This window comes from Apium graveolens, chromosome 10 (genome assembly GCF_009905375.1).
Source record: "Apium graveolens cultivar Ventura chromosome 10, ASM990537v1, whole genome shotgun sequence".
Taxonomy (NCBI): Eukaryota; Viridiplantae; Streptophyta; class Magnoliopsida; order Apiales; family Apiaceae; genus Apium; species Apium graveolens.
This window is the reverse complement of record NC_133656.1, coordinates 158,609,204-158,624,523: the sequence shown is the minus strand read 5'-3', so window position 1 is coordinate 158,624,523 and position 15,320 is coordinate 158,609,204. Positions and strand designations below refer to the sequence as shown.

At 33.5% G+C, this 15,320-nt stretch overlaps 1 protein-coding gene across 1 annotated transcript; it reads right to left on the bottom strand.

The window, feature by feature from the left end:
• Nucleotides 1-995: 995 nt before the first annotated feature.
• On the bottom strand, nucleotides 996-13,142 carry LOC141690115 (uncharacterized). Its single transcript, XM_074494762.1, has 18 exons — nucleotides 12,979-13,142; nucleotides 12,290-12,359; nucleotides 11,477-12,091; nucleotides 11,223-11,399; nucleotides 11,012-11,125; nucleotides 10,472-10,530; nucleotides 10,238-10,304; nucleotides 10,020-10,071; nucleotides 8,949-9,041; nucleotides 8,697-8,780; nucleotides 8,285-8,580; nucleotides 7,047-7,108; nucleotides 6,409-6,478; nucleotides 5,869-5,949; nucleotides 5,684-5,785; nucleotides 3,751-3,875; nucleotides 2,903-3,023; nucleotides 996-1,455 (listed from the first exon to the last, which is right to left on the bottom strand). Exons 1-18 carry the CDS (start codon nucleotides 13,056-13,058, stop codon nucleotides 1,324-1,326), a joined length of 2,400 nt encoding a protein of 799 aa, XP_074350863.1. The 5' UTR covers nucleotides 13,059-13,142; the 3' UTR covers nucleotides 996-1,323.
• Between the last annotated feature and the right edge of the window lie 2,178 nt (nucleotides 13,143-15,320).

The following is a 15,320-nucleotide window of genomic DNA, read 5'->3' as shown; positions in this document are numbered from 1 at the left end:
ACACGTCACAAAGCCGCGAAGGCATTCTACAAGTCACTAGGTCATTACCTGGAACGGCGTTTTAGACTCGGCCCTTGAAGGACATGAAAGTCACCGCGTCCTTGGTGAGCTCTCGCTACCATAGTCCCGAGGGCAAGTATCACCAGAAACTACGTTTTGACTTGATCATTGACATACTCCAAGGTACGTATACATCTTGAGAGGGCAGATTCAAGCCACGAAACACAAGCGCAGCCATTAAAACTCGAAAATTATCAAACCCTAACATTAAATACGCTGAATAAATAAATCCATGTTTTATCCATAACAGTTATGCAACTACTTTTAAAATTTATATTTATCTTAATCTAAAGTCATGACTTCAATTGAATGTGTGTATTCAGTTCAATTAGTTATCTTAATTTTTAAAGTTTCCATAAAAATATACATAATTCCTTTTTTGTTTGACAGAATACATAATTAAGATAATATACATAATTAAGAAGATATAATTAAAATATACATAATCCCCTTTATAAAGGTAAATGTAGAATATTATGTATAAGTTTAATGCATACAAGTTACAAAAATATTAATAAATTTATCAAAACATAATTTATAAATAAATAAAATTAAAAGTTTCCAATGAAATAAAATTTGCTTTAATGTGAAAAAATACAAAAATAACCGATTAAAAAAACAAATATAATCATTCTCAAAAAATAATCAATTTTAACCGATTGAAGTTGAATATCCAGTTTGCATAAGATACCCCACTGCTAGTTATTTCAGACTCACAGTAGAGTATATCTCATATAAAATAAATATTACGCCAACAATTGAGGATCCATATAGTCCATGTATCCTCCTTTTTAAAAGTTAACGTAAATAAATAGACTATAATGACACCGGGTCCGATTTATGTTTTTATAAATACTATACATTGACGCTTTTTGATCTACATCTATTTAAATAGGAAACACCAAGGATCCTTTTCCTATAATAAAAGATAAGAAGAAAGTATAAGGTCTTGTAAAAAATTTAATCACCACCGTTTACAATTTTAGAATAAAGAATAGATAGAACTTTCGGTTAAACTAATATCTAGAGTTACATTTTCCTACGAATACAAGCTATAATTGTTTATAAATTAATCATACAATTTTGTGAAATTGGCGCAAATGTTATTTTCAAAATCTTGCTTTGTGATGACCTATACTATCGCAGCTTGACCAAAAAGACAGCTATATATGTTGGAAAATTACTTGTGATTCCAGTTGGGGGCGGGAAAACAAATACAAATATGGAATAGTGTAATTGCAGGGGGGGCTGTAATTGATCGCTTTATATTGTCTCCTGAACCTGGTGTGCTTGTTCGTCCCTTGTGTGAGTACTTGGACTTGGACTCTGTCTCTCGGGGGTAGACAAGTGCTCGTTCAGTTCATTTCGTTTGTCACTATTATTTGTGGGCTTGCCCTGTTGCATTAAATACATAATTTCAGCATGTTGACATAATTATTTAATTTGCAACACACCAAATAGCAAAATAAAAGAGTGAACAAACTTGTGCAGTCTTTATTCAAGTGAGAGGTTTGGTACACAGTACTATACACCTTACACGCAACACATTCGAAATAACATCTCAGCATTGATAGGTGAAAATCATCTCATTGCTAGTTCACTATAGATAGTTCGTCATACTTGAGCCAAAAATTTACAAAATAGATATGGGTCTAAGTGAGGAACATGCAAAGAAGCTGACTTCAGTAATTTTCTTACTAAACCATGAAGAATTCCCATCGGTGGGCATGTTTAATGACATATTGAGAAGGGGTTAAATATCAAAGTGGTCACACAACTCAAACCCATATATCAGTTTAATCATTAAACTTAACTGGATATCATCATTCGAATCACTAAAGTCATTATAAATATCAAACAGATATCTTAAAATATATGTTCGAGAATTAAAAATTATTTTATGGAGTTCTGTCTATTTTTCTTGAATTCTATTACAACCAAATGAAAATGTATCAATTCTAGTATTTTATTTAATATAGTAATATTTTTAAAAACTTATCTACTATTTTTTTTAATTTTACAGTCTTTTTATTTATTTAAATAAAAATAATTAGTAGATAAATTTTTAAAAATCTCACAAAATTATCTGAAATACTATAAATTCATAACTTTTCATTTAGTTCTAATAGGATTTAAGAAAAATGTTTAGAACTCCATAAAATAAATTTTAATTCTCGAGCACATATTTTGAGGTATTTGGTTGATATTTATTATGATTTTAGTGATCCAAATGACACCCCATTAAGTTTGATGATTAAACTGATATATGACCTTAAGGTGAGTGACCAGTTTGATATTTAACCCTATTGAGAAGTTTGGGAACCAAATTAAACAATTTGAGGCTCAACCTTATGCCTGTTTCATGTGAGGTCTAACAAAAGTTTGACTTGTGACTTTTGGAACTGTCTTTGTTCCTCACACATGATTGTACATTTGTTCCAAAATCCAAACCAAATAAGAGTATTTCAATGCAAAGTTATTACAGCATTTTTACAACTCCGACTAAACCAATACTAGAGATAAAGCAATTCTATGCTTCTAGCAAGTTAAAATTAATTTATTTAATCGAACTTCCATACTAGACCTCGTGAGCAGCATTTTATTTATTTTTTGCTTTTAAATTAGCTTACATTTCACAGAACAGAAGGTTTCAAAAGTCTGCCAGACTAGATTATAAAATCAACTGAGGAGTTCTTATTCTATTTTTGCCAATAGTTAGGAGGAAAGGGTCACCTATTCTGCACCAGTTGAACCCTAATCATTGACTTCACTAATAATTAGTTATGTCCGTAACAACTAAAAAGGGAATAATCCTCAAATGAAGGAAGATGAGTGGACTTACCTTATGCTTATCACGCCAACCACTTCCAAACGGTCGAGATAACAAACCAAGTTTTCTTTCCGGAAAATCTTGTAAAGACTCTTGAATTCTTTGAACTGCAGATGAATCTTGTTGAACGGATCTGGCATATAAACTCACGTTTAATATATAGGACCACGATTAACCAAATTTTATAAAAATATAAAATGAATAATAAGGTACAAATCTTATCCCAAATGCATTTCAAACATATTACCTACTCCGTCCTGTATTATTCGTCTTGTTTAATTTTTGAACACATTGATAAAACTTAAACTTTTAGTTTAAGAATAATTTGCCCACAATTTTAAGTCGGCCATGAGGAATTCAAATTTACAAGTTATTATGTATGTGTGCCAACTGCCAATAAGAGAGTTAAATAATGTATTCATCGTCTTCTAGTCCTAGGAAACGTATATCTAGTCTAGAAACTCAATTTGTTCTTTTAAATAAGGATATATAAAGAAGACAAAACAAGACATATAGGAAATGAAGACTGATTTTGAGACAAAATACAATTGAAACAAAGACAAACAATATGGGACGGAGGAGTAAAAAGTAAGGTAAAATTTTAAAATAATCAAGCATCTTCCACTGTTGCAACATTTAAAGAATCACAATATTAAACTATAAATATCAAGATACGCATTAAAGACTCGCCTTGATAAAAAAACACCATTTCCTTGATTTTGTAAGCACAAAAGTAAATATGTATTTTTTCAAAATAAGAGAGGAGAGGGTACTGTCAAGAAGAAATGGTATCACATGCCATTTCAGTAAATTCGAAAGTCAAACATCAGAATCTGACATGTGCACAACAGAGCATATACCTTTTTGAAGGCCGCGGCTTGTTTTGTTTGGACTGATACTGCAAAGTAGCTTCTAACATTGATTCAGCCATAACGAGCCTATTCTCCATTTCTGCTAAGGAAGCAGTAGCTGCTTCATATTTTTCCTGCAAAAGAGTTGTTTAGTCGCATATTTGATATAGTTAAACAATAATAAATTACAATCTGGACATAAAAATTGAAAATTATGTAGTAAGATGTCAGACTAAAACTGATGAACAATTAAACACAAATAACCTATCCTTACATAGCTTTCTCCTGTAAGCCCTTTTCCAACTCATCATCTAATCCAGATTATAAGATTTAAGAAATACTGATATATTTTAACATTTACTCGGAAAAAATTACTACCCATGAGCAAAATCATAACTAGCCGGTCCCCACAACAAGCTTTATTCATAAACAATATAATTGAATAGAATAATTCGCTAAAAACTTCAGCTAAAATTAGAGGGAAAGAGCATAATAAGAGAAAGAAATGTCTTTTTTTTTGCCAAGAGAAAGAGATGTCAAAACCTGTAAAATATTAGTTCTGCCAACTGCTACTAGATGCTTATTAGTTACCCTCTAATTTTACAAATACAACATATACTCCCCCCATAATTTGCACCTCTATAATGGTGTGCCCTTTATTGTCATGTGTATTCATATGTACATAATTTGAAGGGTGCTTACTGCTTAAAAGGAAAGTAAGGCTCTTTTACTGAGCAAAGCTGTGAGCCTACAGTACACTTCTCCATCAATAGTTGGGGAAATCCACGTGCAAATGATCAGCTCTTAGGAAGATATGACTGGTGGATCTAATCTAACCCAACCTGCTTTAGCCATAACACTCTAACCGGAAAGAATAAGCTGACATGAAATGAGTTCCCGCCTCCTTATTCTGGGGGCTCCCCAGCAGGGGAGGGGCAGTGTACAAGATTCTAACCGGGGTGCTAACTATAGAGATGGGTTTCATATTTCAGTTTTCTGTTACATATACATCATATTCCTTGTTTTTGGCTATTTTGCTATATATGCATCTCTGGCCAGTATTTGTTGACAATTTTATTAGTTGACTTGATAGTAGATTTTAATGTGGTAGTTACATTTTTTACGCAATAACACTGTTTCTCCCAAGAAAATTGGGCCTAAGGAATGCCATAAGCTTCCTCAAAAGTTTAAGCAGATGTTACGTAGGAAATAAAGAAGTAAAGGTAAGTGGCAACAAAAAGCAATAACAATGAGTGAGGTAATGGGATACCATATTATGTGACAGCGGAAGAAGAAGATGAACATGAACATATTCTTGCAGAGCTTAGACGTAAAAGACCTCTTAATCCTAGGTGAAAGTGCTGGCAAGGATAGAAACATTTCGAGTGCAACGACTAGCGTAAAATCTCATATGATGACTGAAAGCACATTGTGCGTGCATATTCCATGCTGTACATTATTCGTGGTGCAAGGCCATAAGAAAAAGAAATATGAGGGTGATGATATGAGAAGGAAGTTGGGACCTACATCACCTACAGCTTGCACCACAACTGCAAGATGGATTATGAGGTGGGGATTGCATTCAATCGTGTTTCTCCTAATGATTGTTGATAATGGAAAGTCTGATCTACGCAAAAAAGTACCCAGTCATGATGAGCGAGAGTTTTGTTACTCAAAAGAAAAGCCACCTCAGACAAACAGAATTTGGTGGGGCTGGGTCAAGGAATAATTAATGGTTGATACACAAAACTTTGTATTACTTTTAAGTTTGATAATCCTAAATTCCAGCAGGCAATTGTTTCATTGATGTTTCCACTAATGCAGAGAGATAATGGTTTGTCAATCCACCCCCCCCTCTCCCGCGCTCTCTGTTTCACACGTACAAAACTTGTACTACCGATTATCCATAATCAACAAACAAATGATGAATGATATTAAATACCTGAAGCATCTGAGCAGCATATCTTTGTGCTGCTGCATCTTGCTCAGCAAATCGACGAGCATCTTCTGTTACCCTTTGATCTTGCTCTACTCTCATCAGGACCTACAAAGCAAGTGAATTCCACATAATTTACTCTAGGAAACGACCAAAATCGGGCAAAGAGACCTTAAGCAGCAAACTCTAACCTGAAGCATGGCATTCTCTTGTTCCTGCTTATTAGATAGGGCCTCACGAAGCTCAATAACATCTCTCTCTAATTCTTCGACCTGAAATAGAGCACACAATTCGTTAAATATTATGACATAGCAATCATCTGTCGATAATTTTCAGTACTCATCAGATTATTTTCAGCCTTCCAGGAACATGTATCATGTAGAAGTACAAACTTGTACCAGATTCGTGCTATTCTTGCTAAATTAGAATAAATTTAATTGTCTCAACCAAGGAAAGAAGGCGTGGAACTATGATGCAAATCAATAAATATTTGAAGATGTAGCTGTATTTAAAATAATCCTTAAAATGAAGATTGACATTGTAAGAAGCAGTTCACAACTGGCAGCGTACAAACTCGAGATAACTAAAATTTGGAGGGCACATACTACTTTTAATACTCAATGTCAGCAAATGACTGATGAAACTACATAAAAATGAAGCTACATAAAAAGTTCCTAATTTCATTACAAAACAATAACTAGAAGAACTGTTCTAGAGGAAGTTCTGATCACCTTTGCACTCAGTTGTCGTCGATTATCCTGCTTCACCATCTCCATCAATGCTGTTTCTAACTCCTCAGCTCTGGTTAGGGGAAAAAGTCAAACAGATGATTGAATGAACATCGAAACCAGGTGACACATCGAATGATCTAATGTGCATAGCTAAGAGGAAAAATGGCAAATTACTTGCAATTTTTGAAAGCATAAGTCTGCCACGATATAATTGTGGATGAACCAAGACACAGACATACTAAAAAGAAAGCTAAATACTTGGATAGGCATGGCTATTCAAATTTTTAATATGGACTGTCATGTAGAAGGACCCTTATCATTGCCCTATACTAACATGTTTCACAATTATAATTTGTGTTCTTAATACAAGTATACAACTTGAATTTGCTACATTCCAAAGATGTTAGCTTGTACTGGCGATGGATACTTAATGATGCAGAAAAATAAAAAAGAATTAAGAATAGAAGAAGAAAAATAATGAAAAAAGTAAATTGATAGACTTCGGGTGAATTTACTGCAGTGAACACATTAGAGAAACCTACGAACTTTGGAAGATTTTTTAATATAGGGGCCTCTCTTTTTTTTTGAACGAGTAACCTAAGCACTATGAAACCACACCTCAAAATTACGATATCAACCTTAGTAGAGCAGCGCACTTCTCCTCCAGCGACTTGCATAATTCAACCTTCAGCAACACCACCTGCAGCCATATTAAAAAAATATAACTGCAAAGAAAAATGTAGAAAATAATTTGGAGGTAATGAATCTAACAAGTATTCTACTATAGATGAGTATCTCTCTGTATATTAACTAAACGTCTAAACCGAATCTAGTGTTCAAAAGTTAACTCATTATTGCATCAACCGAAATTGAAAGATTGAAATCTAGAATTAGGTTATCATCTAATATATATATCTAATAATAATCACCGGTTACAATTTCTGTAGGTCAACGCCTTTACTCATAAAAATGTTCTGTACGTCAAAGCAGCCCTCCTGAGCTACAACGCTGATCTACTTCGTCCAAGCATGCATAATTCAGTAGTTTATACTGCATAAATCTCCGGACTTTATATACTGTAAGATGTATTTGCAGCAGTTGTTTTGAAGGATTCCAAAACAGATCAGAAATATTTCACCCCCTTCTCCTTTGTCTTAAATTGATCTTCATTTGCAGGAAGAGGAACTATCAGTTTTTTATAATTCTTAACAGAAACTGTTCCGAGATTCTATTCTCCTCTGGCTTTAAAAACTGAAATTTCCTGGGTGGAAAAAGAGAATGTGGTTATAAGGGGTATCCTAAAAGTTTCTGGAACTCTACTGATCCTTGGATCAGATGTCTAACACCTAAAACTTTATACTACGCACTGCACCTTGTCCTCGAGATGTGGTGGGAGATAAGAAAGAATTTGTAGCCAAAGTAATTTAGTTAATAAAATCTAAAACCGCTAATACTAATACAATTGGTATGAAGTTCTAACATCACAGCCATCAACTAAACTGCAACAATCTAGAGTAGATTAAAAATGATGATGGATCTAAGCTGTTTTATCAAGCAACAACGATGTATAGAACAACTCATTATTTCCTCTTTTTTTAATGAACATATGTTGACCTGACCACAATATACATATACCACCAAAACATGTTAGAAGAAGACCAGTGAACTATTGGATCGCCTTCTAAGTAAAACTAATAAGCTGAGACAAACACGCCCCAAGTTGAATAATATAATAGGCGCTCTTCACCTTATCCATTATCAGAAGAAGTTTATGACTTTGTTCATGAACAAGTATCATGTCGTTAAGCCCTACTCTATATAGGAATATATCAATTATACTGAAACAGGGTAGTTAAGTAATAAAACATTAAGATACCTGCTCTTGAAGATCTGGAACAAAATCATGCTCTACATCCTCAGTACTGTTCATAGCCAAGTTATCTGAATTGGCGGAACCCCTCAAAGCTCGAAGGCCAATTAGTCTTTCCTCAGCAGCAGCTCTTACAGCTGGTCGATGCTTGTTTCTTAGTTCATGTAATCTGGATTCATGTACATTTGGATAACCCATACAAGCTGTCAAGACTAGTTGACTGCTATCAAATGTCGAACCAGTTAGTGATTGTAGCAGAGTAACTGCATCTCCAGCATCCTTTGTTGTAACCAATGCAGGTCCTGCACAAAGCTGACCATGATTAAGCTCATATGGAGATGATTAGAGAGTGGAAAAGAACATGTGAATCTGTGATTGTTTAAAAAAAATCAATAGAACTAATATTATTAATCAGTACCATATAACTCCATCAAAGCAAGTGCTGTTCGAAACAGCATCACACGATTTCCCTCAAATAATAGCACATCCCAAACTCTAAGAACTGAAGCCAAAGGAGATACACCCATCAGATAACAGAGCAGTGGTAGACTGCTAGTTCAAATCTTGAAATAGAATCAAATGAAACATGCACGGCTATCATAAATAATTACAAAATTCGCATTCTTAACATAAAATCAAGTTCTTAATTGACGTAGACATAGAAGCTGACCACTTTCCCATGGCATCATATTCATAAATATTGTGAGAAACCATGGTCCAGTGACTGATGCTACTGGTACTTCAAGGTAATCAAGATGATTGACTGCAAAAGATTACATTCAGTAAGAACCCCAAACTTTAAATACAAATGGAGCAGGTGGTACTGGTAACAATCTAGGAAGCACCGACACTGACACGGCGACACGGGACACGGGACACGGGGATTCGTCAATTATCAAAGTGTCCTGGATACGGGACACGGCAAAAAAAATATAAAAAAATATAAGATTTGTATATGTCAAATATTGAACAACTTCATTCATAATAATAATATACTCCCTCCGTCCCTTTCAATTGTTTACATTTTCTGGAGAGTGTTTGACACGCGTTTTAAGGTGCATATAAAGTATAATTCTGTAAAAAAAAATTACAATTTTGTTTTTCTGAATAAAAATTAAAACATTCAACTTTTATTCAGAAAAAGAAAATTGTAAAAATAAGTTACATAACTATACTTTTTATGTACCTTAAAATGCATGCCGGACATTTCCTCAGAAATATAAACAATTGGAAGGGACTGAGGGAGTAGTTTTTTTCATAATAAGTGATAAACTAGTGTAAGATCTTTTCTACATTTTCATTCATCTTGTGTAAAAGGAACAGCTTCCATTTCCAGTTCATCAAGACACAGATTTAGTGTTATATATATAAGAAAGTAGAAGATTTAGTGTTATATATATATATAGATGTATGTATATATATAGGGTTCTGTATTTTATCGGATGAAAGATGAAGAGGGATGTTATAAAAGACAGAGAGACGTGAAATTAGGGTTAATATAAGAAGGTTTGAGCTTTTTTAAGATAGTTTTGGGCTTTTTTTATATGGGCCGAGTCGGTGGGCCGAGTCGGTGGGCCGTGTCGGTCGCATTTGCGTGTCGACACACCACATGGCGAGTCGGACACGTACTCAGCCGAGTCTCCGTGTCGTCCGTGTCGTCCGTGTCTGACACACATATGGCAGCCTTTTTGAAGTGTTGGTGCTTCCTAGGTAACAATGAAAAATTATAATAGAAGTGTACCTAATTTTGGAAATCTCTCTCGCACCAACTCCTCAAAAACATGCTGGTCAACCTGATTAAACAAAAAACATAATGACACATCACATTATAATCTTCTTACTCAACACTCAGCTTTGATCATCAGATTACTGAGAAACTTTACTAAAAAAGCGAAAAGATGAAAAGGAAACCCAGATTTGATTAACAGATATGCAAACCAATTAGCAGGTAATTTCAACCTGAGATTCTGTCATTTCCTCTGAGAAATAGCCATCAAAGTAGTCATCAAGGATTCCCATCAAAGTCCTGACGGCATAACAAACTTAAGAATACATATATCATATGAGCTCTTCGTATACATAACATGGTAAAAAAAATTATTACATATATTTATTGCATCACTAGCATCATGTTAAGGATGCTTTTTTGTTTCAGTATGAAGATGGCAAAACACAATCAAGATTAAAACCTACCAGAATGCATTTTCTTCAGGCATCAGAAGCAGTAATAATCCTGCAAAAAAATTCATAGCCTGAACAAGATATTGACACAAGCGTAAAATCACCAAGATCAGTATGACAAAAAGAAAATAAGTTAACTTTAGCAGGAGCAAAAAAATTAGATATAAATACAATTTTAGCTTGAGAGAAGACGGTAAAAAGAAAGCCAGCCATAGACTTGTGTCCACTAACAAAGTGAACCTTGAAGATCTAACAAAAGTTTGATGTAAGATATATTTACAATATGCAGAAAGCCAAAATTTTGTCATATAATTGTCCACATCTGAAACTTAAAAAAAAAAAGTAAGTGTTTCCTTACGTTTCCTGTATTCCAACCAGGACCAACATTTACAAATTTTATTATGTTAAATCAAAGTCAACCCCCCCCCCTAGCAACTAGTTAGGAAGAGGAACAGGAATGTTGAGTCTTTTTCAAGATTATCAGCCTGAAGCACCACTCGCCATTCTGTACCATACTACTAGAAAAGAGAAAAAATAACTATTTTGCGGTACCTGGCAGTACCCAACAGATGGATTATGCCGAGCATATGCTGTTAGTAGACGCCTCAAAGCATTTCTACCGTCCTCATCCAGAGCAGGATGACCTGGGAAAGTTCGAGGCAAATCCTGCATTGAATACCAAATGGTTTAAAGTGAAAGTGATGTTAGAACTTAAATTCTGAAGTCACTAAATATGAGGTTTTGATCATCCCGTATGTCTAACCTTCTCGATTTGCACTTTCCATTTCTCAGGTATACAAATGGGCTCTTCTGTCAAGGACCCCAGAGAATTGCTGTCTAATTCTAAATTTCGATGTTCAGCTCCATCATCTGTAGCTAACAAATTTTGATAATATTTTTCAACTCTACGTTTTCGCACTCCTACAAAAGCTTGCCAAAGCTGCAATTGAATGTTTAAAGCATATGTCAATGAAATGACTTCAACAAAAATAAGGGGGCAGGAGTTGGCAAACCAACCTCTCCCCTCAGAGCCATTGGAACTCCTCCTTGAACAAGACACTCCAGTTCTTCCTTCCATGGAGAAAATGATTCGGGATAAAGTACATCACCATCAAGATCATTATCAAGATCACCTACACTATCACTTGAAGGTATGTTATGAGATGAATCAGATTTGTCAATATCATAAATCTCCTCCTTGGGGTCTTCTACATGTCCTCCTTTAGTATGTCTAGCATCTTCAACCGTCAAATGTTTTTCAGTTCCCTTGTCTTTTGCAATTTTGGTAGTGGTCTTCTTCACACGACGGCTCATCATATCTTCTATTATGCAGAGGGATGACCTGATCGTAGTCCATGTTAGGTCCTTATGAGGTTTATCCAGCTTATTCGATGGCGCTCTGTCATTTTCCATCACATTTTCAGTCAAAAAATCAGCTTTAGACTTCTTTCTATCCGAATCGACCACTGCAACACCATTCTCTGAGCTACCATTAGCCTCCACCTCGCTTGCCTCAGCATGCAATTCCATACAATTTTCCTCCATGGATAACCCTTTTATTGGCAACTCGGCACACTCTGCTTGCCGTTCCAGAAAATCTTTCCACCTATCCGATCTTTCCATCTCTTCTTCCTAAAATGAAAAGAATATATATCTAGAAATGTTATTTATAATAAAACAAGCTTTAATAAATTTCCATACAGTAAGGATCGTGAAAATATTAGTTCTAAATCTTGAACTAATATGTTTTTTACAATTTAAGCTAAAAAAAGGAACACATATACCAGCTCATTAAACATTCCACTCATATTACAAACAAAACATGCGAACCTTGTAAATATTAGCATATTCGCGGTATCTGTGGACGTGTTGAGGTCTGATAGCAAATCCATAAGCATCCCTGTCAAAACATATCTCTATTAGTAACTGAATCCAAAAACCACTATCCGCTCTCATCACATCAACATTAATTCATAGGAAAGATGAGATTTCCTGACTCAAACCCTAAATTTCTAACTCAAACAAATCCTATCCTGTCATTTCTTTTTCCAAGCACACAATCAAACACGAAACTAAAATTCCACATTACCTCCGAACAAAATCAACAACACATTACCACCAAACAAAAATCGAGTTACAACAAAATGTACTACCTGCCATCAGCATCCAACGCTTTCTGGCTTAAACTTGACAACAACATACTTCACAATAAACACGAAAACACCAATTCATAGACCTCATACCACATTTATTCGTAATTTATTCCAACACAATAATAAAATTCACTTGACCTATTCATTTCAAATCCAAGTATAAATTTATTTAAAACCTAATTTAAAATATAAATTGTTATATTGTAGCCAGATCAAGAGCTGAGTATAAAAACAAGTTGATGATCGATACTGATGATTAATTTGTTTTTTTAAAATTAAATTACGAGAACAATTTAATTAAAAAAATGGAAGCGAGTACAATTTAGAAATAAATATAGATACGGGAGTCTGTGTGTATATATATACCTATGGATTTGGAGATTGATGAGAGGAGTGTTTCTGAGTTGAGATTTAGGTGCTGATTTGGCCTTCATCTTCGGACGCATTGGCTATTTAGACTTTGTTCTTTCTCATTCGTTCCTTCATTTCTACTGTGTTCCCTTGGACTTGCACTGTTATAACTCGGGCCTCTTTCCTCTTTTTTCCTTTTTTTTATTTGGGCTTAATACCTCCTGCTCACCCAACTTGGGCGGGTATGAAGCATATTCGGTTCGGCTAATCAAATAATCGAAATAATTTTGGTTAATCAAACTTAGTATTTTGTTCAGTTTTTGATAAAAAAAAAAATTGAAAAGGTCGATTTTTCGTTACTGAATTGTTATAAGTTATAATAAATATCCATAAAATATAAACATATACTCTATTAATTCTTAAATCTTAATTTCTTTACTCTTCAACAGATTTACAAGTATGTCTTAAATCTTAATTTATTTAATCTTCAACAGATTTACAAGTTACATACAACCGTCGACAATACACACAGCGCGGCCAGTGACCAAAACATCTCAATTCAGCATGTCTATTCGATTCGATTATCTTGAGAAGTAAATCCCTAATTCAATTCAACATGATTAATTCAATTTGATTTTAATAATCTCTTAAATAATTGATATGTTGAACTTGAATTATTATCACGATTTGATTATATATCATTTATATTTAAAATTGTTGAATTTTGAGTTTTGACAGTGGGTTGGGCAGTGGGCATTGTACAGTAGCCTAATATTATTTTGTTGTGTTCATGTCTTGTCCATAGATAGAAGATGATCGTGATTATGAGGAAAAAGTTGAAAAGAAATTGAAACCTTTGCTTTGAATCCCCGAAAAAGAAAGTCGATGGAATCGAAAAGCAATTTTTGGAATCATTTTCACAATATTATAGATGAACAAGGAAACATTATTAAAGATAAATTCAAATATGGTTCTAAGGATTAAAGTGCAAATACTTCAAGAAATGGTACAAGTAGTTTGCATGATCATTTAAAATCTTGCAAGTTATATAATGTTAAAGGTCGCCAAACAAAATTACCTTTTCAAGTTAATAAGGATAGTGGGAACTCATCATTAACTAGTTGGACTTTTGAAAAACCACAAAATACGTTTTGCAACTTTGAAATTATTTTACAACCACGTTTACAACTTGAATTTTGAAAAAAAATTGAGAAAATAAGTTCTGCAAATTTATAACCATATTTGCAAAATAATTTGTAACCTAAAATACAAATTGAATGCAACATGAAATGCAAATTAAAATAGTTACACGATTCAAACTAAATGCAACATATTATGCTATTTTTGCAAATATTTTCAGAATAAAATAATATTTTTCTGAATATTTTCATAAATTGGTAAAATCGCAAATGATTTTACAAAAGTTGTATTTTCATAAATTCCTTTTTTATTATCATAACTATATTAATTTATTAGTATGTAATTTATATCAATACATTTATTTTTCTTTTTAAGTAGTAAGTGGTTAACAGGATCAAATGAATCAAATAGGTGAAAACTAACCTCACAAATTTGGACACGTGAAAAATAATCACAATCTTTTTTCTAAATGTGATTAATAACGGTTAATTGGACAGTACAATTATCACTTAAATTTATCTATATTATAAAAGTTATTGTGTTTTTACGATGTAAATGACCACATTACTCCTCCATATTTTCAAGTATTTACGTATTTTTGCCACTTGACCCTTTTGTCTTATACTCGTCTCATCTCAACCATTCTTTTTTCTTACACTATTAAAATATGTGTCCGGAATCAGACAACCCACGTCCCTTCTTTATCAAAATCAAATTTTATTTTTCATTTTTTTGAATCCCAAAATTAGTGATCTTTCTCTCTCTATATATATATATATATCCCCGATTGTTTAAAAGATTTTTTTGTATGATTTATCATACTTGCTTTATTGATATTGTGTTACATGTTAGAGTAATTACAATGATGATGTTAAACTAGATGTAACTATTGTTATAATTTGAAATCAAAAAGTTACTTTTTTGTGCCAAAATAAAATTTACGGTCCAACCGTACATGTAAAATGGCACCGAAAATTCCAAATATAGTTATATTCTAATTAACTAATCTTAAACTATACAGCTTTATTTGTCACTATTACTTTATTAAGGCATTTTGACCCTTGCATGCTTATGTGGCAACGATAGCAACATCTATAGTTGGTACCATATATAACACCCAACTATAATATTTTGCTATTTTGCATCCAAGTTTAGCATCCCATTAAAATTTGTCTTTTGTCTTTGATGCTATATTATATCAATAGCACCCACTTTAA

Coding starts and splice junctions, on each gene's coding strand:
- LOC141690115 (XM_074494762.1), bottom strand. CDS start 13,058: ATGCGTCCGAAGATGAAGGCCAAATCAGCACCTAAATCTCAACTCAGA. Junction 11,126..11,222: donor GGAAAGTGCAAATCGAGAAG/GTTAGACATACG, acceptor TATTCAATGCAG/GATTTGCCTCGAACTTTCCC. Junction 8,581..8,696: donor TGCTTTGATGGAGTTATATG/GTACTGATTAAT, acceptor AGCTTTGTGCAG/GACCTGCATTGGTTACAACA.